Raw genomic sequence first — 23,023 nt, 5'->3', positions numbered from 1 at the left:
CGCCACGGCACCAGCCACAAGATAGTTTCAGATCATTCTCGGCGCCAAAATAACAATTTTCATATTTCCCCATTTACTTATAAGGGTTTAACGTATTAGTTCCTTATAGCTGATGATTTTTTAGGATTTCATCTTGTTCTCCACTCAATTCTGCGTAAGATGCCGGGTTCCGTGTCCACATAGCTTGAGCGTAACGGATGCAGCGACCGCAAACGTAAATCGAGGTCCCGAATTCCCTATTCCCCAGCACAGGCGGCGGCCGCTTTCTGGTCTGCGCAACATGGCGGCACCGTTGGACACCATTTGGCGGCCGATGCGCATTCCACATTACTTACCGGGGTTACATGAGCGATCCGTTCCAAATACGCACTACGCTAATGCGCATCAGCTCCCCACAAACGGATCTACGGCACCGGTTACATGAGACTAATTCGTTTTATCTACGTCAAACGGATCTTGTTTGGCTCACCCGGGCTGACTCCTCGACGGCCGGTAATTCGCATCACAAACGGAATAGGATTAGCGTACAGTCATGGCGCAGTTGCGGCATTTACCGGGACGACTGAGCTAAATTTTAAATACTTATATCATTTGATAGGCTCAAAAACATTTAAAATTAACATGAAATCAAAAAATGAAAACAAAGTTTTCTTGTTTTAAGTCAGTGGGCACTGATTCGCCATGCAGCGACAGCAGGGTGGTCAGAAAAAATTATCTATCAAAATATTTCATTCATTTTATTTCACATGCAAAGACTAAACCAAAATACCAACATTTTTTTGCTATTTTCTACGAGGCAGCCAATAAAAAAATTGTTAAGTATTTTGCATTTTGACGCTTCCAGTCAGCAAAGAATAGTTCTTGTGTAATAGGTACGGCCCGAATCGTGTGCCTCGGACGTTTCGGTTACATGAGCGATCCGTTCCAAATACGCACTACGCTAATTCGCATCAGCTCCCCAAGAACGCATTCAGTGCACCGACTACATGAGCAAATTCGTATCAGTGACGTCAAACGGATCTAGTTTGGCTCTCGGCCCGATGCGCATTACAAACGGAATAGCATACAAATGTGGCGCACTTCCGTAGCAATAGAGGTGACTAAATTAAAAATTTATTATCTTATGTCTTTTTTGCATTTAATCTGCTCAAAACATTCTCAATTAACTTAACAAAAAAAAGTTGAACATAAAGTTGTCTTGCTTTGACTCATTGGGCAATTGCCTCTCTTGATTCGTCTGTAGTGCTGTCAGAAAAATGTTTCAACTGAAATTATGTGGATATTTACTATTTGGTTTTCACTATATTTATTGTTGAAAACTTGGCAAAATACCGACATATTTTTTTAAATATTATTTCAAAAGAAGAAAATGAAAAAAATACCTATTATTTTGCATTTTAATGTTTCTTTTTGCGAAGAAATAGTTCCTGTAATACGTATCTTGGTCCTATTCGCTTCTAAGCCTCTTTCTCAGCGGATTTTGTTCGGACCGCCGATTCGTATTAGCAGGTGGATACATGAGTCGGTAGTACGCTCCTGATTCGCATTAGCGGTGAATCCGATCGTGATACGTATTTGCTTTGCTCATGTAACCGCGGATCGGATCGCCGATTCGTACTAGCAGGTGGCTACATGAGTCGGTAATGCGTTCCTAATTCGAATTAGCGGCTAAATACGTATTTGCTGTGCTCATGTAACCCCGATAATAGAGTTCAGTGGGTGAGCCGGAAATTTATTGTTTTGATTAATTTGGGTAAAAATATGCATTGTAGCGGCTCCAGTGCATTTGCATGATTTTCATGTGCTCATTTTTTATCATATGATGCGCAATTTTGCCTTGTTTTTTGGGACATGCCTAAGAGCTGGACTTTTTGCACGCGTTCCCCGCCAGGGGGCGCCACTAAGGAAGCACCCTCTGACGTCACGATAAAACTGCGCGCACTGTGCGCACGGTTCTGTAAGCAAGTAACATAGTGGTGGTTTCACGGTGGAAATTGGAATAAGTATTTTGACGTTGTAAAATTTCAAGCCGTTTTTGTGAAATTAATTAGTAAATGCATTTCAAAAGTATTTATTTAAAGTGTGAAAGGAGAATGATTAGAAGAACATGCATATTTTTGTTCCAATAGCTTATTATGTGAGACATGATCGGTACTAACGGGTACTTCTAAGAAATAGTGAAGAAGTACCAAAGAGCCTGCTCGGCTACGATCGTCAGCTGTCCTTTGGAGCTGGACTTCAACGCTGTAAAAAAAATGTGTGCTGAATTAATTTATAGTTTTACCAAAATATAGGCAATTTATCATTTCCTTTTCACTTTTGTAATTTTTGTTGAGTAAAGAGATATGTTGCTAGTTCTGACAATATAAATTATTAATTAAAAAAACGAAATGCGACGGTAAGTATCTGCTACTAAATTATCACTTTCACCAAATACGTGGAAAATCTTGCTACCATTGCTTATAAAACGTGCTTATCAATACACAAATGTTTTATTTCAGACAAGAACGATTTATTTGCCTGAAGTCTTGCGTCATGTGCTACTGCTTTGATTCCAAAGACGCTCTCCGGGTCGGGGTAATTTAGTTCTTCATCGATCGATAAGAGATTTTGATTCCATTGATATCCAAATTGATAAGCTCGGCACCATGGAGTAAGGGCGTCCCCACAGGGGTGACGCAGGAAATATGAATGGCGTTTACACCGACAGCAGTTTCCCACAGCCGGCAATGGGAATCTCCTGTCGGTGTAAACGCTACTATAGTCCCATCCACCTCAAACACTGGGGAATATCCCCGCACTTTTGAGGACGGAAATCTACTGGACCTGCTCGAAAAATAGTGGATAAAATACGGCGAGCTTTCAGTTTTATGGTTGGGTCTCCCTTCCGAGGCACATATTTACGGGGGATATTGGGTCATATTCCCCCGGCGTCCTGATGATCGGCGCCCAGCTAAACGTCGAAGGCGCCCTGGCCCCTGATACGCGGCACTGCTATCTGTGAAGGTGCCCAGATTGCTGCCGCTCGAATTTTGGTCGCCTACTTAACAAACCTCCGTTGGTGCCATCTCAGTTTCCTCGAGGTCAGGCAACCTTCACACGCCGTTGGCTACCTTGGCTGGCCGGCGACTCGTTCCCCTCGTGGCGACGCTCTTGACATCCAGTCAAAAGTTGAGTGGCTGGGCGCTGGCGCCCCCAGTGGGGGCCGGGGAAGGGGCAGTGGGCCTCCACGTTGCTCTCTTCCCGAGCCTATGGTGACTTGGCTCAACTCTCCTCAATAGAATCTGGATTCTGCACGCTGTATGAACATGGGCGTATTGTATTGTATTGTATTGAACAATCATGAGCGATCCACATTCTGAAAGTGCGTGGCGATTACTGCTCAGACACCACTACGGACAATACGGACAGTGGGTGTGACAATCAGTAGTGCCATTCATATAGAGGGTGTCATATATGAGCGGAGAGGCAACAGTACAGCTGAGCGGAGAGACAACATTAAAGCAACAGTACAGCTGGCGTTGCATGGAGCTGCAGGCAACCGGGCAGCGGAGGCTTGCGAAAAATAAACAATTCGTCACTTCAACGTATAAACAATAGTATCAAAAGCAGCATAAACACATATTCTCATGGTCGAACCCATGCACTAGCGGCTCACGGCGGGCACAGGCACGCAGTGCGGTAGCGGTACCGGATCACACGTCATGGGCGTTGTCTCAGCATAGGTTGTTATGAGCGGAGAGGCAACAGCAGAGCTGAGCGGAGAGACAACATTAAAACAACAGTACAGCTAGCGTTGCATGGAGCTGCAGGCAACCGGACAGCGGAGGCTTGCGAAAAATAAACAATTCGTCACTTCAACGTATAAACAACAGTATCAAAAGCAGCATAAACACATATTCTCATGGTCGAACCCATGCACTAGCGGCTCACGGCGGGCACAGGCACGCAGTGCGGTAGCGGTACCGGATCACACGTCATGGGCGTTGTCTCAGCATAGGTTGTTATGAGCGGAGAGGCAACAGTAGAGCTGAGCGGAGAGACAACATTAAAACAACAGTACAGCTAGCGTTGCATGGAGCTGCAGGCAACCGGACAGCGGAGGCTTGCGAAAAATAAACAATTCGTCACTTCAACGTATAAACAATAGTAAAAGCAACATAAACACATATTCTCATGGTCGTCGGAACCCATGCACTAGCGGCTCACGGCGGGCACAGGCACGCAGTGCGGTAGCGGTACCGGATCACACGTCATGGGCGTTGTCTCAGCATAGGTTGTTCGCAATCTAGTTGAAGCCTAAGAAGACGGCCAGTGGGGTCTCACTGCTGCTGAGGCGACCTCGGAGACGATGCGTCGCCCCTCCTGTCGGCGACCTGCGGTGAGCAGGACTCCAGATAGCTGTCTGGCACGTTGCCGACACTGCCAGACGCTGTCAGCAGGCCTCACTGCTGCAAGTGATGTGCAGATGGACGTCAGGTGACTTCGTCTGCAGGCGATTCCGGAGACCGCGGCCTCACCAGGCAGCACCACCTGCATCGCCATGTCGGTGTTTCTAGAAATGGAAAAATAACAGTATCGGTGAAGGACAAGCAATACAATGTATTCTGTTTTCCTCTCTTGCAGGTATACGTAATCTACAATTATCATTGTTCCTATTTCATTCAACTCAACCTGAAAATTCCATATTGGCACATTGTTTGACTAAATTTGTGTAGTTGGGAACAGGGGCGACGCCACGGTGCGACAACTGGAGGGGACATTGACCATTTTGGAGGGGACAAGGACCATTTCAAGTCGATTCTTTCCATGCAACGCCATGGGCGTAATGTTAAAATTTTAAAAAGTGGAGGGGACGAGATCCCCTCTGTCCCCCCCCCCCCCCCCTGTGGTGACGCCCTTGGTTGGGAAGCAGATTCTGATTGTTTGAAATACATGTTTGGCTGAACAGTGCGGAAAATATTTCATTGATCACTATAGCTGCAACAAAAATACTGAGACAGAAAACATTTGCGCTTACCTGGCTCCTTAGTCAGCCCCGCACAACGGAAGTGGTACCATTTATCGCAGCCGTCGCATCCGACCATCGGTGCTGCACTGATGCTGCTGCACTCCCCACATTCCCAGTACCTTAGTAGCGTCTTGGCTGTGAAAAGATTACATGAGTCATGGCGCATTCATGAATAGTAAGATGTTTTATATGTTTAACATTGCATAGCAAAGACACAACAGCTGGGAGTCAAGTGTAAGGACTTTTGACAAGGGTGTTTGAACTCAGTGGGGTGAGGTTTGGTTGGTCAAGAGTGGTCATTTTTAGCAATGCTGTTTTTGACTACAGCTTTGCTAAGTATGACTACGGTGATGATGTCATGGTAATCAAATTTGACCACCATTATACCAATTTTGCACCCTGGTGGAGAAAACACAAGTTTCAGGTTACGGGAAGTAAGATAGGAAAGTTATTCCGGCAGTTCTTAAAAGAAGACAAAGAATCTTGATTCTGGTTGTTGTAAATGGGGGTCCAAGGTTGAACAGAGCCAGCATTTGGCGCTGAAATTCAAAGTTTGAACACAATGAAAAAGATGCTTGATATCACTATAAAAGTTTATTTCAGGGGGAAATGGATGCATTCACGTAAAAGCGCACAAAAGTACTCTAGCAAAGTGGATTACTAAGGTACTGAAAAAATCTTGCCAAACAGCTGTTCGGAATATCAAATCTGACATACAGAATTTTCAATGGCCATTAAAATAATATCATATCACCATTTTCCCAGTGAGTGTTGTCATTATAACTTTGAGGCAAGAAAAGCTTTGCTAAAAATGACGCTTGGCGAAGCCTCATCCTACTGGGCTGTCTGACATGTCTCCCTGTAAAAAACATGTGGTCCTTATATTGTATATATGATGAATATGTTAATAATGCAGAGAAAACACAGTATAAATTATACCCAACGTTTCATCTTAATCGACTTTGTCAAGGGTGTTTGAACAACTTGAGATGAGTGAAGTGTAAGAGTACCTAGGTACATCTGAAAATAAACTGAATCTGCGTCCAATAAACATTGATTTTCATAATACATTTCACAAATCAACTGCTAATAACAATCATACTAAAATAGCACGACAGATACCTAACTAACAATCGCATGAAGAACTTCTTGATTCGCCTTGACTATTGTCGTCCGAACGAATGTTGTCTAACGTCAGTCCCACGCACAAGGGGGAAAAGCTCAAATTATTGAGCGCTCAAAATATTGAGCGTGTGACGTCAGAGGCTCCCATAGGCGTAATGCTGAGGGCTCAAAAAATTGAGCCGTTTCAGGAACACGTTTTGCAAAAGCAACTCGCAACACCTAGGGAGAAATGGCAACACCCTAGGAGATTCACTAATGATGCAAAACAGATTAGGCTTTCATATTTTTCACTGCTCAAGGTTCAATGATTGGGGGAACACCAATTTCTAGGTCGAAATCTTACAGCATACCAGGATGCCTTAAAAACAGGCCAATATTTATGTCGAAATAAAAGTTATTTTTTGTCCATTCACGTTTTTTACTAGGGTTCTGTTTGAAAGAGCATTTTTCATACTACCCAAAATGATTGCGACTCAATTTCACATCACCCATATCGGAGAATATTTTTCATTTGGCGGCGCCGTTTGTTTATTTCGTCGCGACGTCTCCGGTCGCGTGGTTGTCGTCGTCCTTGTGTTGAAGGTAAGTTTTTATCGTTTTAGTTATATTTAGATGTTAAAAGGTACACTGAAAGGTTTGAATATGCTGTGATTTTAAATTTGGAAACACGTAAACGTCAATCAATTCACGTTTTCCTCGATTTGCGTGCAGATAAGTAACTGTCGACGAAAGTGGCGCCATCCGATATGATGTTTTGAGGGAAAGAGACACAACATATTTACGTGAAAATTTTTGTTTTTTAGTGGTCTAAGTGCTTCAAAGAGGCTGTGAATGTTTTCTTCACACAATTTTTCATTAGGTATGATGCAGTAAAAGGTAGTTTCAGTCTTAACTTTCATATAATTGACATTAAAACATATGATAGTCCACTGCTATCAGTGATTGAGTACCTTGATATTTGGCATTTCTTATTAATTTGAATGTATTCTCTATCCATATGTCCTGATAGTAAGTGACAATACTCTGCCAATATGTTTCCATAGTTTTCACATTCATTTTCCAGTCCTTTACATAACATCACAATTTATAATCAACAAAACTCAACTCCTTCGTTACTTCACAACACTGACAGCATGGCAGACTGACAGTCAACTATTGTGTGTGTGAATGCTGAAACAGGATAGCCACTTTGCTGACTGGCTCATTTGAAATAAGATAAAAATGATCCTTTATATCATTTCCATCTGGAGGATCGGAGTCAACGGAAAAGGAAGGCCACTTTCAAGCCTCAAGGTCTAGGCTGCCAGATGCCAGTTGGCAGTCACCACCAAATTTATAATAGATTAATTCATTATTATACTTTGAGACCCTTAGGTCACTGGATCGGCATCACATTTTCAGTTTCAATATAGTAAAGGTTTTTATTTGTATGATGTGAAATATTTTCCTGAATCAGAATTTAATTATCCCTAGGTACCTGGTAGAGGTTTTGGATTTAATGCTCATTCTTGGTGTGCAGTCAGGATTTTTTGACAGGTCCAGATAGGGAATCCTGAGCAATTTTATAGTACAGTGGTCTCCTTATAATCACCACACATTTTATCAAAAGCATTTGTAGAATTCATTCAAGGAAGAATTTTATCAATGTTGCACCCATTTCTTAGACGACCTAGGCTGCATCTTTTTTTAGTTCCTGTTGTATGACATATTTTCCATTTTGTTCCACTGCATAAAGAAAAAAAATCGTTTGAGATCACCAAACAGCTTTTCTTTTTCTGGCAGGCCTGCACAACCAAGCGGTCGCTGGCGAGGACGTCGGCCGTCCCTGTGGGTAAGGTCATCTGCTCAGCCTTCGTGGAGATCAGCAAGACGTCACCAAGATGAAGACTTCGCTGGAGCAGAAGCCGCTGACCCGTGTCCGATCGGGCAGGTCATGCTCGACGGCACGAGCCACAACTTGAACGACTCGGTGACATCAACAACATGGTGGGGCAGGTGAATGAGTTTGGCGACGTGTTGTGCGACTGCAAGAAGGGTTGTCTGCGTGTTCTGGCCGGCGGAGCGGCGACGCTGCGCAGTCTGTGCTGGTGGTGAGCAGCTGGCCGTGGTGACCGCGCGCGCCCACATGCGCCGACAACCTGTGCGGCTTCGACGGCCCCGGGACAGCCCGATGCCGCCCACTATGCGACGTCGACCGCGCACTGTCCGCACGGCCACATGGAGGTGTGCCCGCGCCTTTTGCCCGCACGCCGCTACCTCGCAGCTGGTCTGCAACCACGCCGTCGCCGCCTGTAGCCCGATAACAAAACGGCTGTCTGATAATGCCGCGTGTTCTTTGTGATGTTGCTACTGTGATGGTTGCTACTCCTGGTCTGAGACTCGATGTTTCCATTCGTCTTTTACATGTTAAGGATTTGATAATGATAAGCTTAGTCCGAGCTTAGGTCGTTAATATCATTTGTTATATGGCATATTTTGGATCAAAGCAGTACGACACTGCCTCCTGCTTTTGTGATGTATGCTGGCAAGACGCAGGTTCCGGTCGCAGGTCACCCGGTTCCAATGTGGTCGGGCTGGCATGCGATAATGTGATGTTGTTTTGCTCGTCTCTGTGTTCCACACTTGATGATGTTTGTGAATCTAACCCACATTGTATAGTATTTTTGTTTGTTTGCAGCCGATGGCCTTGTAAGTTGTAACCGTGGCAATACAGTTTTTCCTGTATAATTCTCCAATATTCAAGCGTGGGTGGAATTGGATATCTTTCTGTAATCACGTATTCCCTTCTCCCAGTAGTCAGAAAATATCAATACAGTATTCATACGGATTATTCAAGCCCTGTATAATTATTTGAGGTGTGCCGAATCCGAAAGGCGACCGATAAAACTACTAGCGGAAAATGTGACATGATGCCATGGGTTTGTGAAAAGTTTAGGTACCACGTAGCATTCAACTTCCTGCATTTCTGTTTCAACTCAGTTTAACGTATTTCAACGAATATAACATCAAAAATGGCAGCCAGTACCGGCTTCACCTGTCACGGAGAAGGCTCAATAAATTGAGTGTAGATGCTGGCCGGCACTCAATTTTTTGAGCGCCAGCTGACTGTCGTCTGTCGTGGCGCTCAATTTATTGAGTATCGCGGTCCCGAACGACAAGTGGCGCTCAAAAAGTTGAGCGTCTTTAGGGCATTTTCTTTCCAAAAACACCGATATAAATTATCACGGCGAGTGTTCGAGAAGAAACCTTGTTGCTCTCTCTTGCCATTGATACCTTAGTTGGATACGATATTGGCCGTAGTGTGACGCTAGAGGCATTGTAAAATACCATCGTTTCGCCTATTCCTTCATAATGGGGCCCGCTCAATTTTTTGAGCGCTCAATAATTTGAGCTTTTCCCCCTTGTGCGTGGGACTGACGTGGTCTAAAGTTACACATTTGTCTTTTCTGCGCAGTATTTGTGTTTGCCATTTACCGCACCAATGTTCGCCAGCGGTGGTGACTTTTCCTTACCTGCTCACGAAACGTCACACACGACATGACGTCACCCGAAGACGTCATCAAAAAGTCCAGCTCTTAGGCGTGTCCGTTTTTTGCGGGTAATGTCATAGCATAGGCTCTACTCTCTAGTTCTACATCAGGAGTTTTGCCATAAATGAAATTGCATTATATTGAAATCTTGAGTACCTATCATCTTACTATTCAGCATTTAATTTAATGAAATATTCAGTAAAGCAGTTTACTTTGAAATCCTCCCTTTGCACCAGCCTATGTTGAAGACGAATGTGCCGACAAAAGAAGGATGTCGACAGTTCCGAGAAAGAACATTGTAAAAATCTCACCTTCAAAAAATTTGACACAAAGGATGTTCTTGCTTGGAACTGTCGATGTGTCCTTTCCTTTCAATTTTCATGTTCTAATGACTTATTTTGCCAACTTATCCAGTTTTTAGGGGTGCTAAGAGAGGAAATAACTCTGTTTCCTATAGAAATATTAGTTTAACTCTGATAATTATTCCAGTTAACTTGCTTAGCAAAAATCTTAAGTGACTTCAGCTAAAAGTAACTGCTGCTGGTGGGTCTAAGATTGGTGAAACTGGCCCATGATTATAAATTTATACCTTTTTTTGCATTTTCTCCTTAACTTGCCTTTCTATTTTTTGTGTTTGATGATGTTATATGTTACTTTCATGTCGGTGTGCTACCATTTCTCTTTGATACCTAGCCACTGTTCAACTCTCTGGCCCAGGACATCTGTCATATAGCCATACACCATGGTGAAGAAGTACCTGTGCGACTACTGCGGCACACGGTTCGCTTACTCGCCCGATACGTGGCGGCGGCACGTGCGGGGCGCGGCGCACATGGCCGCCCGTGCCGAGCACTACCGGCAGCTGGCGTCGGCCGGTGACCAGTGGCGCTCGGAGGTGGCGGGCCGGCGGCCCTGCTGGCGGCTCTCCACTCCGGCCGGCTGCCCGTTCGGCGACGACTGCCGCTTCTCGCACCTCTCGCCGGAGGAGCTGGAGCGGCTGCGCGCGGAGGCCGAGGCCGAGCAGCGGCCGCCGCCCAGTCTGGCCGACTGGCTGCGGCAGCGGCCGCGGCTGGCCGAGCAGGAGGTGACCGAGGGGCCGACGGTGCGGTGGCGGCCCCCGCCGGCCGTCCGTCAGATGGCGGGAGTGACGCCCTCCCTCCGTCCGCTGGAGGCGGCGGTGGCGCCGCACCTGATCGCTGAGTGGGGCTGAGAGCGAACCCGAACAGCTCCGCAACTACAAACTCTGTGAAATACGCCTCAGCTTGGACTGGGGATTGGGGAAGGCTGTGTTCGTGCGTATAAACTCGCTGCGTTATAGTGAAACTTTTTATTCATCATAAATTCGATCGTTAAATGATCGAGCATGAGTAATGATATGCCTCTCGTCGCTTCAAATATGGATAGGTACTGTGTATCAGAAAGACGAACAAACAATCCCGTGCATACGTTTTAAAGTGTAAATATATCATTCAAAACAGTAATTGTACGTGTTCAGGTCCACATTCCAGATTCTGCACATGCGGTATCGTCTCCTATCATCATTGTAATTCATTATGAAGTTACTGGCCTTCAACAGCGGAAGCCGGTGCGAAATGGACTTGCTTGCGAAGAGAATGGACGTCCAATAAACTGACTACCTGATCATGATAGTTTTGGTGTCTGCGGGATCTTTGTAAACTATTGCTTTCTAATAATGTACGTTTACAGCATGTTTTGTGAAACTGAAGCCCAACGTTGCTTTGCTTTGAGCAAAGTTCATAAGTGCTAATTCTTCACGTGTTCGACGACTTTTTTGGTGACATTGCCAGTGTACGAGGAGTGAGTGAGGACAGCAACTGTTCTGTTACGTTAATTTAGTTTGAATGTTTACACTGGACGGATCAGCAAAATTGTAACCTCAACCTATTGCAGTATTCGTGAGTAGCGTAAGACACGGTGGGTAGCAGTCAGTGGCGGTCAGCTTCGACGGCGCGGTGAAGTTGTGGACGCCATGACGTTACGGGGTGACCGGGCGGCTGAGTGAGGGAAGGGGATGGTTTACGGCCGGAGCGGTGACCGAGGAAGGGTTCCCGGGACATTGCTGCACTGCACATTATATGTTTGCAGTGTTTTCCTGTCTTGGCCACTGATTGGCAGTGGTCGGTTATTAGCAATTTGCAGATCATCCGCTGACTAGGTTAAGGTTATCTTTTTCGCTGGTTTGAGATGCTGAGGTGCAACTTTCCGAAGTGAATCACCTTTACCGGCAGATGACTCCACAAGTATGCGAACTAGTTTTAGAACGAATTCTGCCACCAGAATTTCCTCTGGTTGGCATAACATTCCCTTCCGGGGTAAAAAAAAACGCGACAAATGATTTTATAAGCGTACCTTGTACAGGTCTCGCGGGTTTTAGCGGTAGGTTTTGCACCTAGAAAATTTAGTGTACTTCAGGCTATATCTTCGTCGTCTCAAGCTGAAGATGCGATCGACTTGTTGGGTAGGTAACAAGCCGGCCATGATCGTGTAAAATGGCTTCATCGTAGATCGATTAGTTTCTGAGATATAACCGGAAATGTAAAAGTGCAAAACCTACTGCTTAATCTCGCGAGACCTGTACCTTCCTATCGCCAGTGTATTGCTGATCCCTGAAGCGTTGGGCATAAAAACTGCAGTTTGCATCTCTAGGCATAGCCGGAACAAGCTTGACTATTTCCAGCTTTGCCTCCCGGCGCGGGAGTCAGTCGGCGGCGGGCGCGCGCGCGAGAACGTCGCGCTGCGGTGGTCCCGCAACCGGCCCGAGCGCTGGCGGTGACCTTGTGTTGAGCTGAGCTGCACGGCACTGTGCGCTCGGTCGTTAAACGGTCGCCGGCGCGTATTGTGGGAGCGGCGGTTGTGAGAGCACCTGGGGCGACCGGCGCGGACCAGTGGTATGGAGCGCGAGGTGCGTCACCTGCTGCGCCTCAACTTTCAGCCAGCGCCGGCCTCCAGCGCCGACGGTCGGCCGGAGCCCGTCCACCTGCAGGTTCTCAACGAGGTGCACGGGCCGACGCTGCGGCGGCAGCTGAACAGACACCTGGCCGAGGTACCGGCGGCGGCCGGGGGCGAGGACTGCGCCCACTGCCACCCGGCCGGCCGGCTGCAGATCCGTTCTGCCACCATCTCGGGCAGCGTGGCCGACCGGGTGGGCTGGCTCTCCCTGCACGGTCACAGACTGCCTCTGCGCTCCGACAACGACTTTCTGCTGGAGCTGGACGTCAGCCGGTCGCCGCTGGCCACCGAGGCGGCCGCCGCCGAGGGCGAACCGTGTGTGGCGCCGAGCGCCGTGCTCGGTTACTACCGGGTGTTGCGGGGCCGCCGTCTGCGCTGCAGCCACCCGGGCCGGCGCGACCTGACCGCGGGTGCGGTACGCCGCGCTCTGACAGAGGCGGTGCGCCGTCACCGGCGCGGTGCGCCGTCACCGGCGCGGGGAAGGGCCTCCCACCGTCAATGGACCGGCCGTCACGTTTTGTGACGCGGGGGGCGCTGTCGACTGCGTGCCGTGCGTGGCTGTGTGCGCCAGCGCTGCCGTGCCATGGCTAGCGGAGCTGCGAGCGCGGCCGCGGCCTTCCGGCTGGCCCGAGGATCGGCTGCTGGCGCGCCTGGACAGGACACTGCTCCTGGTGCCCACTGGGCCGCACGCGGAGGACGACCGTCTGTGGCGGTTGTCGTTCTCCCGGCAGGAGGCGCAGCTGGTGCGGGGCCTTCCGCCGTCGGCACGCTACTGTCTGATGCTGCTGAAGGCGGTGAAAAAGGAGAGACGGGATCGGCTGGCCAACGTCTCTTCCTACTACCTGAAGACATGTGTGCTGTGGATGTGCCAACAGCGGCAGGAAACCGAGTGGCGAGACTCGCTGGCTGCGATGGATGCCGTGTTGGAGATGCTGCGACAGGCTGTCGATGACAAGGTCTTGCCATCCTTTTTCTGCAGTGAGATAAACGTGCTGCGGGATCCAACTGATGAGCGACTGGCGGACATACGGCGTGGGATTCGCTACTTCCAGGAAGAAATGCTAAATCTGCTGCATGAGATGTTCACCTCGCTGAGGCCAGCTAAGCCAATCACACTTGAGTAGGTTCCGGTTCTTCTGGCATAATCATTTGCCCAGTATCACAATCCTATTTTGCTGGACATGGTTTAGTGCTTTTCACGATATTGCATGATATCTTTAAGTAATAATAAACGGAATAATTTGTTCCTTCAGCTTTGAATATGTGGAGTCAGTGGTGACACTAAATTATTTTCGGAAACGAATTTTAGCTAGGCTTGACCGGAACCATCGTTTTTATATCTATGACCGTCTCCGGGCACGATTTTTTTTTAACACGAGTTATACGAGACATCTGGCTTGATTGTAAATCATGTGCTCGCCTTGTGAGATGGAAGTCTTGTGAGGATCGCTGGCTGCCACGTATCGCCTGAATGGGTTGCATCTCCTAGAGTTATCCGCGGCTGACTCCAGTAGCGGCGGAACACCTTCCATGAGGGGGGGGGGGGGGGGGGGAGCCGACTTTTGGTCCCATTTTTTTCCATGCAACGCCCATAGGGCTAATGTTAAAATGCCAAAATCAAAGGGGGGCCCGGTGCCCCGGTGCCCTCCCCGTTTCGCCGCCTATGGCTGACTCACTACGTTGGCTGATGGCCCAGAATGATGCTTGCGCCCATGGCATTTCTTCATTCGTCAGATTGTTGACCTGTGATCAGTGATGCTTACAACGGATGAAATATAAATGATGATGATGGTGATGATGATGAATGCAGCTTTTTAGCGGCACCGGCGGCACCATAGGGAATTGTCACTCAAAAACAGCGCAGCTGACTCATGAAATGGCGTGTTCATAAATATATTTGTTAATTTTATCTGCGAAATAAGTGAAATCTCATGCGCTGATTGGATCATTTTCATTTTGTCTTGCGATAGCGTTGTGCGCAGGAAGCTTCGAATAGCTGTGTTTCTAACACCATGCTAAATGCGTTTGTATTCTCTACCACATGGCGACATGGCATGACTCAGGCTGGGGGCGCGCATTGAAGTTGACCCCTTCCTACCCGGACAAGCGAGGCACGAAGGAACCCAACCCAACGAGGTAAGAATGCGAGGTAAAAATTGATAACCGTAAGATGAACAGGCCTGAAAATACAACTACAAAAGTTGACTTTTAGTTTTCATCAAAACATCCGCAATGAAAGATAAACATTTCCCGATATCTGTAAAGCTGGTGGTCTGTCCCTGTGAACCCAAACCAGTAAATGTGTTGATGAAGACTGAAAGAATTCGGCACAGGGTGTTCTCCATCTGCGTCCTCAATGATGAACATTCTACCAGTCCAGCGACCAGCGGTCGTCGCGTCCAAGTTCCAACACCATGAACCTATTCAAAAACCGGCTTGACTCTCACTGGGCACACCTTGCACACGACATCCCCCACACGGACAGATAGTCAGACGCATGAGGAGTGTTCTGTTCTAACAAGGTGTATGTCAAAGCGATAGGGCGAGAGTAACAGTGCGCGAAAATGAAATTGTTTTACTGATAAAAAATGTGAAGAAATGTATAACCTTTGAAAAGGAATTTGAAATTGGCTCAAAACTTGGTTCAATGTGGTGCTATGATTGTTTCGGCTCGATGAATGAATGAAATGCTTTCTTGCGTTTCCATTTTTCTTGATTGGAAAGATCCGGCACTTTTGTTAAATGTTGCAGACACAACAAGGAGCTTGACTAGAAAGCAGGGATGTGGACCCGTGGAAATTTTAGACGGCTCCGGAGAAAAAAATCGGCTACGGCTCCGGCTCCGGGTGAAATGCCATGGCTGCTCCGGCTCTGGCTCCAATACTCAGTACATCTCCTATGCAATTAGATACGGGTGGATGAAAAAAGAAGATGGGATTGGAGCACGTTGCTTCTGTATTTGCATAACAAGGCTATTTTCATATCTTGAATACCTACTGCATGTTTTACTTCCTTGAACTGTCAAACCGAACTAGGTCAATAATTTTTTCCTCTTCAAAAACAAGGAGCCGGAGTCGCCCCCTTTTTTGACGGCTCCGGCTCCGGGTACGGGCCATATTCGACAGTTCTCAGCAAAAACATCCTCTAAGTGTCAAATTTTTCGAAATTGAGATTTTTATTATTTATACCATTCGATTCAGCTCATCGAGCCGAGTCGAATGGTATACAAATATCAATGAGACCATCCGCGCGTCTGTATCTTGTTCCTGTACGGAGTTATTGGCAAAAAACCATTCGTGACCTTTGATGATGTCACATGACCTTACAGCTGCCCACCAGCAAAACAGACCTCAAGGTAGTGAAGGTTAATCGTATATGAAGTCATGTATGGTTTATGGTGCCATTCCGACCCGTTTTAGTGGTAAAAACAGGAAGTTGATTGTTCCCCCATTGACTTATAATGGGGAGGTCGAGAAATTGACCTGACCTTAGGTCATCGATATCAAAATTCCGAGATATACCTACAAATTGTAGTTACTAATGACCTTATAACATCCTGCGACTTTCAAAGGCCTCCGACATCTACTGTAGCTCTGGCACGGTGACAAAGTTGCAAAAAAGTGACTTGAGGTTGGGTCATTCAAAGTGACCTTGTGACCTGACCTTAAAAGTTAGGAGGTTCAAACTTGCACACCATGTGTAAAATTGATGAGCGAATAGTCGTACCAAATTTCGCGGCGCTACGCGCCGCGGTTTTCCTGCTATCTGGGTACCCGTCAAAATTCGTGGAGATTTGGGTCGATATTTGTCCCACAACTGATTTCCTAGAAATCATTACCTTTTCATAAACCATGCACCCTAGGCTGTTCACAGTTGAAATAATTCAAAAATGCCATTGCGCATGCGCGTAAAATGGTCCGTGACCCAGAAGAAGAAAAAATATCTTCTGGGTCACGCATTATCAAACCAGATACGTTCACTCACCTCATGCGCGATATAACCCCCTTATCGGCAATGACCTTCTCCACACGTAGGCGGAAAGACTTGCATGTCTTGATGATGTAGGTGGGCAGAATTTCTCTTCTGGGTCACGATTTTTTTCCTGGGTCACGCTATCCGTGACCCAGAAGAAAAAAAAATGCGTGACCCAGGGGAATAGTTTTTACAGTTTTCCGAATATGGCAAGTTTGTTATCGAATACTAATCTCCAAGTACATCTTATCTGGAGTACCTGAGCACGCAGCAACACGACACTGTGATTCTTTTCGACACTTACCAGCCACAAGCCACAAGGGCGTGTGACCCAGAATAAAGAAATCTTATGACACGCAGGAGATGATTTCCCCTGGGTTCGCCCAGCCCAACTGACAGTTTTCAGTTTCCGCCCCCGCTCTCTGCGCCTTCGCGGGATAGGACCATATGCAAGTCTGAGGGCTGTTCACGGGCCCTGTGTGCGGTCGGACCGCACACAGCCTCCAAGCTCCGCCCACTGCGTCCCTACGTCAGCCTTCCGTCACCGCACACAGCGATCGCTGTGGCCGGTCGGGACTGGCCACAGCGGACCGTCCACCGCACGCAGCCGTGACGTCAGAACCGCCTACCCATCCCCTACCCCCACGCCTGCTGGACGCACCGCACACAGCGCACGCAGCAGTGTGCGGTGCCCGTGAACACCCCTCTGCAGACCCTGCTTACCCGAGGGCTGTTCACGGGCCCTGTGTGCGGTCGGACCGCACACAGCCTCCAAGCTCCGCCCACTGCGTCCCTACGTCAGCCTTCCGTCACCGCACACAGCGATCGCTGTGGCCGGTCGGGACTGGCCACAGCGGACCGTCCACCGCACGCAGCCGTGACGTCAGAGCCGCCTACCCATCCCCTACCCCCACGCCTGCTGGACGCACCGCACACACCGCACGCAGCAGTGTGCGGTGCCCGTGAACACCCCTCCGGTCCGTAATGCTTTGAATGAGGAGCTAAGTACCGTGACCCAGAAACAAACGTGACCCAGAAAAAAAGTTTGCCAAAAACCGTGGGACAGACGTTTTTGCGTTGTGCAGTTTTGCTAAATTGTATAACCAAAAAATAAGAACCATGAAGAGAAATTTCAATGTTTTTTCTATTCACAACGCTCCCTCGCGCTCAATTATCTCTAAAAATAACTACACAGCAGCTCTGTAGATTTTTTTCGCAGGTTGTGGGACAAGCTAAAATACATAGGCAGTAGGCACACAAAAGCACGGTTTTGGAAAGATGTCCAATTTTTTTTGCCACTTTGCTGTTGCCTTTTCAATGATTTTTTTCTTCAATCGAATGTCCAATTCTCGCGTACGGACCCGTGTTACGCTGAAATAAGCTCATTTATTGACGTGAGGCATTATTGAAATCGTGGGACAGCATATCTCCACGAATTTTGACGGACACCCATCTACGAAGGACCTCAGGGGGGCGGATATCCGCCCCCCGTCGGTGCGCGGGTTAATATTGTTCACACTGCAGCGTACACTGTACACAGTGAGGTCAGGTGTCAAGTTGTCAACTGCAGATCCCCATACAGTTGTGGCTGAGGACCCTGTACCTAACCTTAAGTACCTACTGATTTTTCTTTTCAGGTGACAATGGCTGACAGCAATGAATGCAAGAAGGATCCGGTCTACAGGCCAGGGGAGGCTGCTATCAAAGCAGAGTAAGTTTATTTTGGTTGCATTCAGATTCTGTCCTGACTCCTGAAATAGACTTACTAATAAAATTAACCTTCAAAATTAACCAAAGTTAGCCTTCTGTGCTGGTTAGTTTTGAAGTTTCATAGCATGTCAAGTGTTACCACCCCATATTTACTTTTTTTGTTTTTAATAGGTGTTTATGAGGACATTTATAAAGAAAGTAAGACCAGTAGGACTCTAAGATGCCTACCTTTGGGGATGTCTGATGGCGACATTTAGTTATAGTTACGGCTGTCATCAATGTTACAGATTTCTGTTACCTATAAATAAAGATGGTGCAGGGGAGCCACAGAATGAAGAAAGCAAGAGCGACCTCTCTGAGGATGTAACAGCCAAAAGAATCAAACTGTCTGATGATGGAGCACCAGAAACCAGCAGTGCAGACAATGCACAACCTGTGGATGATGGGCAAGAAAAGGAAGCAGGGCAACAGAAAGAAAAACAGCGAGGTGAGTGCAATCGTATACATATGCAATATGCATGCTTCACTTGCTACATGCTAGTACCTACACTATGCTTAGTGCTGACTGCTGCACTATCTTTTTCATAATTTTATGAACATTTTATCTAGGCATTTTCAGGCCATCACTAAAATGATGATTGTGACATCCTAACCCCTGTGCTCGCCGCAGGCCGTAACAAGCAGCGTCCGGGCCGAGCTCGTCAGCCGCCCTCTGAGAAGTTGTGTCCGGTGCTGAAGGACGTGCTGGCCTCTGAGCCGGAGCCGCGCTGCACCTTCCCCGGCCAGTGCCACTTCCTGCACGACCCGGCCGCCTACCTGGCCAAGAAGCCGGCTGACCTCGGGCCGCGCTGCTATATGTACGAGGAGCACGGCCGCTGTCCGTCCGGGCTGACCTGCAGGTGAGGACAGGGCGGATGGGAAGGAGTGAGGACGACTGAACAGAGGTCGATGGGGAGGGACGTGAATGTGACGATTTTGACGGGGTAGGGTGGGACCACCGACTGGGATTTGAGATAGGTTTTGGTATGCTGACCAGAGGATGGGAAAGGGTCTACTTGAGACCGCTAACGGGGGGATGGGATGAGACGTGGGACCAAGGCCGTATATGGCGTGGGACCACTGACCAGGCGGATGGGGCGGGACCTAGGGATGCTGACCTAGGTCTAGGTCTAGGCTGCGGACCTAGGCTGCTGAGACTGAGGATGGAGCAGTAACGTAATACCGCGGACTGGGTGGAGCTGGGATGTGGACTTTGACCTAGGAAGCTGGGGGTGGAGCATCTAGGTCGCCGTCTGCTTCTGACGGGTGTCAGCTGTATCTATGGAAAGAGGCCACGGGATATCTTGTGAGTGGCAAACATATCACACATGCTTTTTGTGTCCCCGTCAGATTCGGCGCGTCGCACACCACGCCGGAGCACCGGAGCAGCGAGGGGGATCCGGAGAAGTGGGCTGCCTACCAGGCGCTGCGCCCCACGCGCAACGCACTCACCAAGGATGTACAGCGCCAGCTGTGGAAGCGCCGCTACGACTTCTCGGTGTCTAACGCGGCGGTGCAGCGGTTCGACCGGCGGCCGTCGTCGGCACAGAGGGGCGGGCAGAGACAGAGGCCGGGCCGGCGGCCGGCCGAGGGGACCGGAGAGGCGCCGCCAGCTCAGAACGGCGTGGGACCAGATGCCCCCATGACGACCCCTGAAACTGCTCCTGCCGCCGCAGCCGGCTCTGAGACAACCACTACTGCTGCTACCGACCCAGCTGTCCCCACGGACGCCTCTGTAGCTACCCCTGGAGCCACCGCGGCTCCCGCTCCGGCGCAGGACGCCGTCTCTGCCGAAGGCCCCGCCGTGGCGGATGCGAACACGTCTCCTGCTCCCGGTGCGGTGTCGGCTGCAGTGGGGAACACTACTGGACCGGTCGACGGGCGTGGGGACAGCGCTCAGTCGACGGTCTGCTCGGAGAAGCCGATTGGATCCCACTCGGACACTGACTTCGTGAAGCCCCGACCGGCCGAGAAAAAGAAGGTAAGATGGTGTTGGGCCTGGGTGAGACATAGGGACTTTGCGCTCTTTCTGCTGTATAATTTCAAGCCTTCTGCGGTACAGTCTAATGGCACAATTTGCCATTGGGCCTTATGCTACCGGTCGCTTTGGACAACAGCTATGTGCTGCCATCTAGTCCAAGTATCCAAGGCATCCGTTTTACGACATTGGGACACGAAAAAGAGTTTTGAGTTGTGATATTTTCTGTCAGCTGGTAATTTTTAGAATGGGTAGTTGCGTTCCGGTACAGGAAAGTTGGTGTACGTACGGGCGGAATAGGTACTGATACACTGAAACGGTCAAGACCTACCTAAACAGCACAGGGGGGCCTGGTGCTGCCATCTGTATTTTGAGAGGGGGAGATATAGCCACAGACAGCGCTGTACGATTGCTGTTTTTTATCAGGATGCTGTTGGTTTTGCCGTATATGGAAGTTACATGATGACGTTTTTCGACCTCTCAGTGAATGTAATTAACGTGCTACGCCCCACGTGGATTTCACCGATGAGAAGCCGAGAAACGCGAACAACCTGGTGGTATGCTGGTCAAACGGCGACCTGACAGCGCACTAAAGCCAACTGCAGTTTACGTCTGGTGGCGCCACATGCTGTAGAGGGTACGGGAATCGAGACTGAGGCAGCCCTCGAGGGGTCAGCCCAGATTGCGTGCTGACACCCAATTCTATGCGATACGATTATCGACGCCTAAAATTTATATTTTTTTCGGTTTAACCTTACTTGTGGGGTGCGGATGGAGAAGATGCATGTAGGAACCAGAGTGGACGTCTATGCAGACTTAAAATCTGTTTCACGTTTGCACCCCAAGTCGATGAACTGAGAACATTATAGCAGTGAAGATAATGGTCAGCTCCTCAATCGTTTCCATGATTATTGTTTGCGGTTCTCTCAACATCAATAATAGTCCTATACTTGTAATCTAATTATGTTTTGGGCTAAATGATACAAGTTCAGAATTCCCGTATCTCTAGGTCTCTGGACTCTGATAGCGTGTCCGGTCATGTTTTGATAAAAATGAGACCGTTTCCTTATTGCCACCATCCATCCTAGTATGAAGCATGATCCAATTCAAATATCTCATTAAACGTCCAGAAGAAGGGCACTGCAAGTTTGATACAATGTAAGTACGAATGGAAACAGATGTAGTTTTTATTGATTCTACATCACCGTTGACGAGCCGTAATAGCGTCGTAATTTTATGAAACATTTTGAAGTAACCGTTTTAAAACGATTTTGTTGAAAAGGTTTTAACTGGATTTTTACGTTTTCAATGCTTGTGCTTAATATGCTTAACCTGAATGGAAAGATATGTTAGGAATCTCAGAAACGGTGACTACGATTCTGCATGCACTCATAAATTCCCTCTCTGTAAGAACAACGAACGTCTACCAAAATTATACACAAATGCTAGTTGCTACATGCTCCACACTCCACAGTCCGCGAAATTTCTAGCCGCCTCACCAACAACTTTTTCACAGATTTATGTCGTGTGTCGTCGCTGCGTCTTATCGAGCCAGATCAACTGTCCAACGCTCGCTGAAAGCTGGTCACAGCTCGGGGCCCGAGCACTGAGCTCCGGAAATCGCAGGATTATCTTTTTCTTGAGAATAAGCAGATTTTCACTACTGTTTTAAAAACAGGATTTGGCTAGATGGAGCTTGGGCATCTAGGGCGCTACCAGCGCCTTCTGCACTATGTTTTGTTATCCTAAGTACGGCTTGGTTGGTGTTAAAGCTTTGGGGGTACCAGGGCGTAGTATTGAGGCAACTTTTTCAGTCACCTCTGAGAGAAAGTGTAGAGAAAAGTTGCGGACTGTTTTGTACGGCTCTGTACGGGATGCGATTCGAGCCAATTTTTCATCGCATCACAGGAAGTTTCGTAAGCGCTCGCTCCGCGCCTTTTTGTTGTTACGCGTATGTACGGCTTGCTGTACCTCGTCCTGGACTATTTCATGGTTTGCTTATTACCTTACCCATTATGAGTGGTCGGGCTTTGACCCTTGAGAAGTTGTGTGCTACGACAAGTTTTATTACCAATAACGACATATTGTGGTTCTTCACTCTTGTCCTATGTTTCTGTTGCGAAGTTGGAAAATAGTTTCAACTCTTGAATCCTCAAAATAAAACCTTTATTGCCTTGGCAGTTAGAGCTTCTTCAGTAACTAAGTAGTTACACAGAGCTGTTCGGTAGCTTGGGTTTGGGCCGTTGTTCATTTACCCAGCCATTCCCGTCGCCCGGCGGCTCTGACCCGGAGCTCCGCTGCCAGACGATGATCGTCGTGCCGCGGGCCGGTAGCCGCCGGCCGCCGACCGTGCCCGCCCTCACGGTGTAGCCCAGGAGCGATCAGCGGGTCCAGCAGTCCGGGAGAGGGGAGGGGCGAGGCGAGCGGTCTATGAGAGGCAGGGAGACGGGCTGGTGTCTGACGCTACTCGGTGCGGAACGTGTGCATTTTGTGCTGGATAACTGGCTGAGGCATTATCCGTGCAATACCTTACATGGAATGTTTACTGTATGCTCTGCTGGTGATGCGGTCACATGTATTGGTAAGACCAGCTGTATGTCTTTGGTGCCGCTGCTGCAGCTATATCTCACCGTTCCTTGCCTCCTGGTAGGCAGTACCTCACGCCTGTTGTACACCTTCCGGCAGGTG

The 23,023-nt window shown here is 48.2% G+C and overlaps 3 protein-coding genes across 8 annotated transcripts in view; all 3 read left to right on the top strand.

Moving 5' to 3' along the window:
• The first annotated feature begins 1,705 nt into the window (after positions 1-1,705).
• LOC122392693 (zinc finger matrin-type protein 5-like) lies at positions 1,706-11,307 on the top strand. 6 transcript variants are annotated; one of them, XM_043387859.1, is made up of 2 exons: positions 1,706-1,719; positions 10,384-11,307. In XM_043387859.1, the coding sequence occupies exon 2, from the start codon at positions 10,409-10,411 to the stop codon at positions 10,874-10,876; it is 468 nt and encodes a 155-aa protein (XP_043243794.1). In that variant the 5' UTR covers positions 1,706-1,719; positions 10,384-10,408; the 3' UTR covers positions 10,877-11,307. The 6 variants fall into 6 exon arrangements, with proteins under 6 accessions (XP_043243794.1, XP_043243791.1, XP_043243788.1 ...); XM_043387856.1 differs by having other exon boundaries at positions 1,706-1,753; XM_043387853.1 differs by lacking the exon at positions 1,706-1,719 and adding an exon at positions 1,767-1,801 and having other exon boundaries at positions 10,360-11,307.
• A 1,270-nt stretch (positions 11,308-12,577) lies between these two features.
• Positions 12,578-14,160, top strand: LOC122392684. Its single transcript, XM_043387831.1, has 2 exons — positions 12,578-12,988; positions 13,071-14,160. Exons 1-2 carry the CDS (start codon positions 12,578-12,580, stop codon positions 13,758-13,760), a joined length of 1,101 nt encoding a protein of 366 aa, XP_043243766.1. The 3' UTR covers positions 13,761-14,160.
• A 292-nt stretch (positions 14,161-14,452) lies between these two features.
• The window catches only part of LOC122392692 (tRNA-dihydrouridine(47) synthase [NAD(P)(+)]-like), a 50,841-nt gene continuing 42,270 nt past the window's right edge, over positions 14,453-23,023 (top strand). Inside the window, exons 1-5 of the mRNA XM_043387851.1 lie at positions 14,453-14,772; positions 18,246-18,319; positions 18,606-18,805; positions 18,989-19,217; positions 19,708-20,338. Of these exons, the coding sequence (XP_043243786.1) occupies positions 18,252-18,319; positions 18,606-18,805; positions 18,989-19,217; positions 19,708-20,338 (1,128 nt within the window). The 5' untranslated portion in view covers positions 14,453-14,772; positions 18,246-18,251. The remainder of the gene's footprint in view (positions 14,773-18,245; positions 18,320-18,605; positions 18,806-18,988; positions 19,218-19,707; positions 20,339-23,023) is intronic.

Source organism: Amphibalanus amphitrite, unplaced genomic scaffold (assembly GCF_019059575.1).
Source record: "Amphibalanus amphitrite isolate SeventyFive unplaced genomic scaffold, NRLGWU_Aamphi_draft 000497F_arrow, whole genome shotgun sequence".
In the NCBI taxonomy this organism is placed as follows: Eukaryota; Metazoa; Arthropoda; class Thecostraca; order Balanomorpha; family Balanidae; genus Amphibalanus; species Amphibalanus amphitrite.
This window is presented reverse-complemented; position numbering and strand designations above follow the sequence as displayed.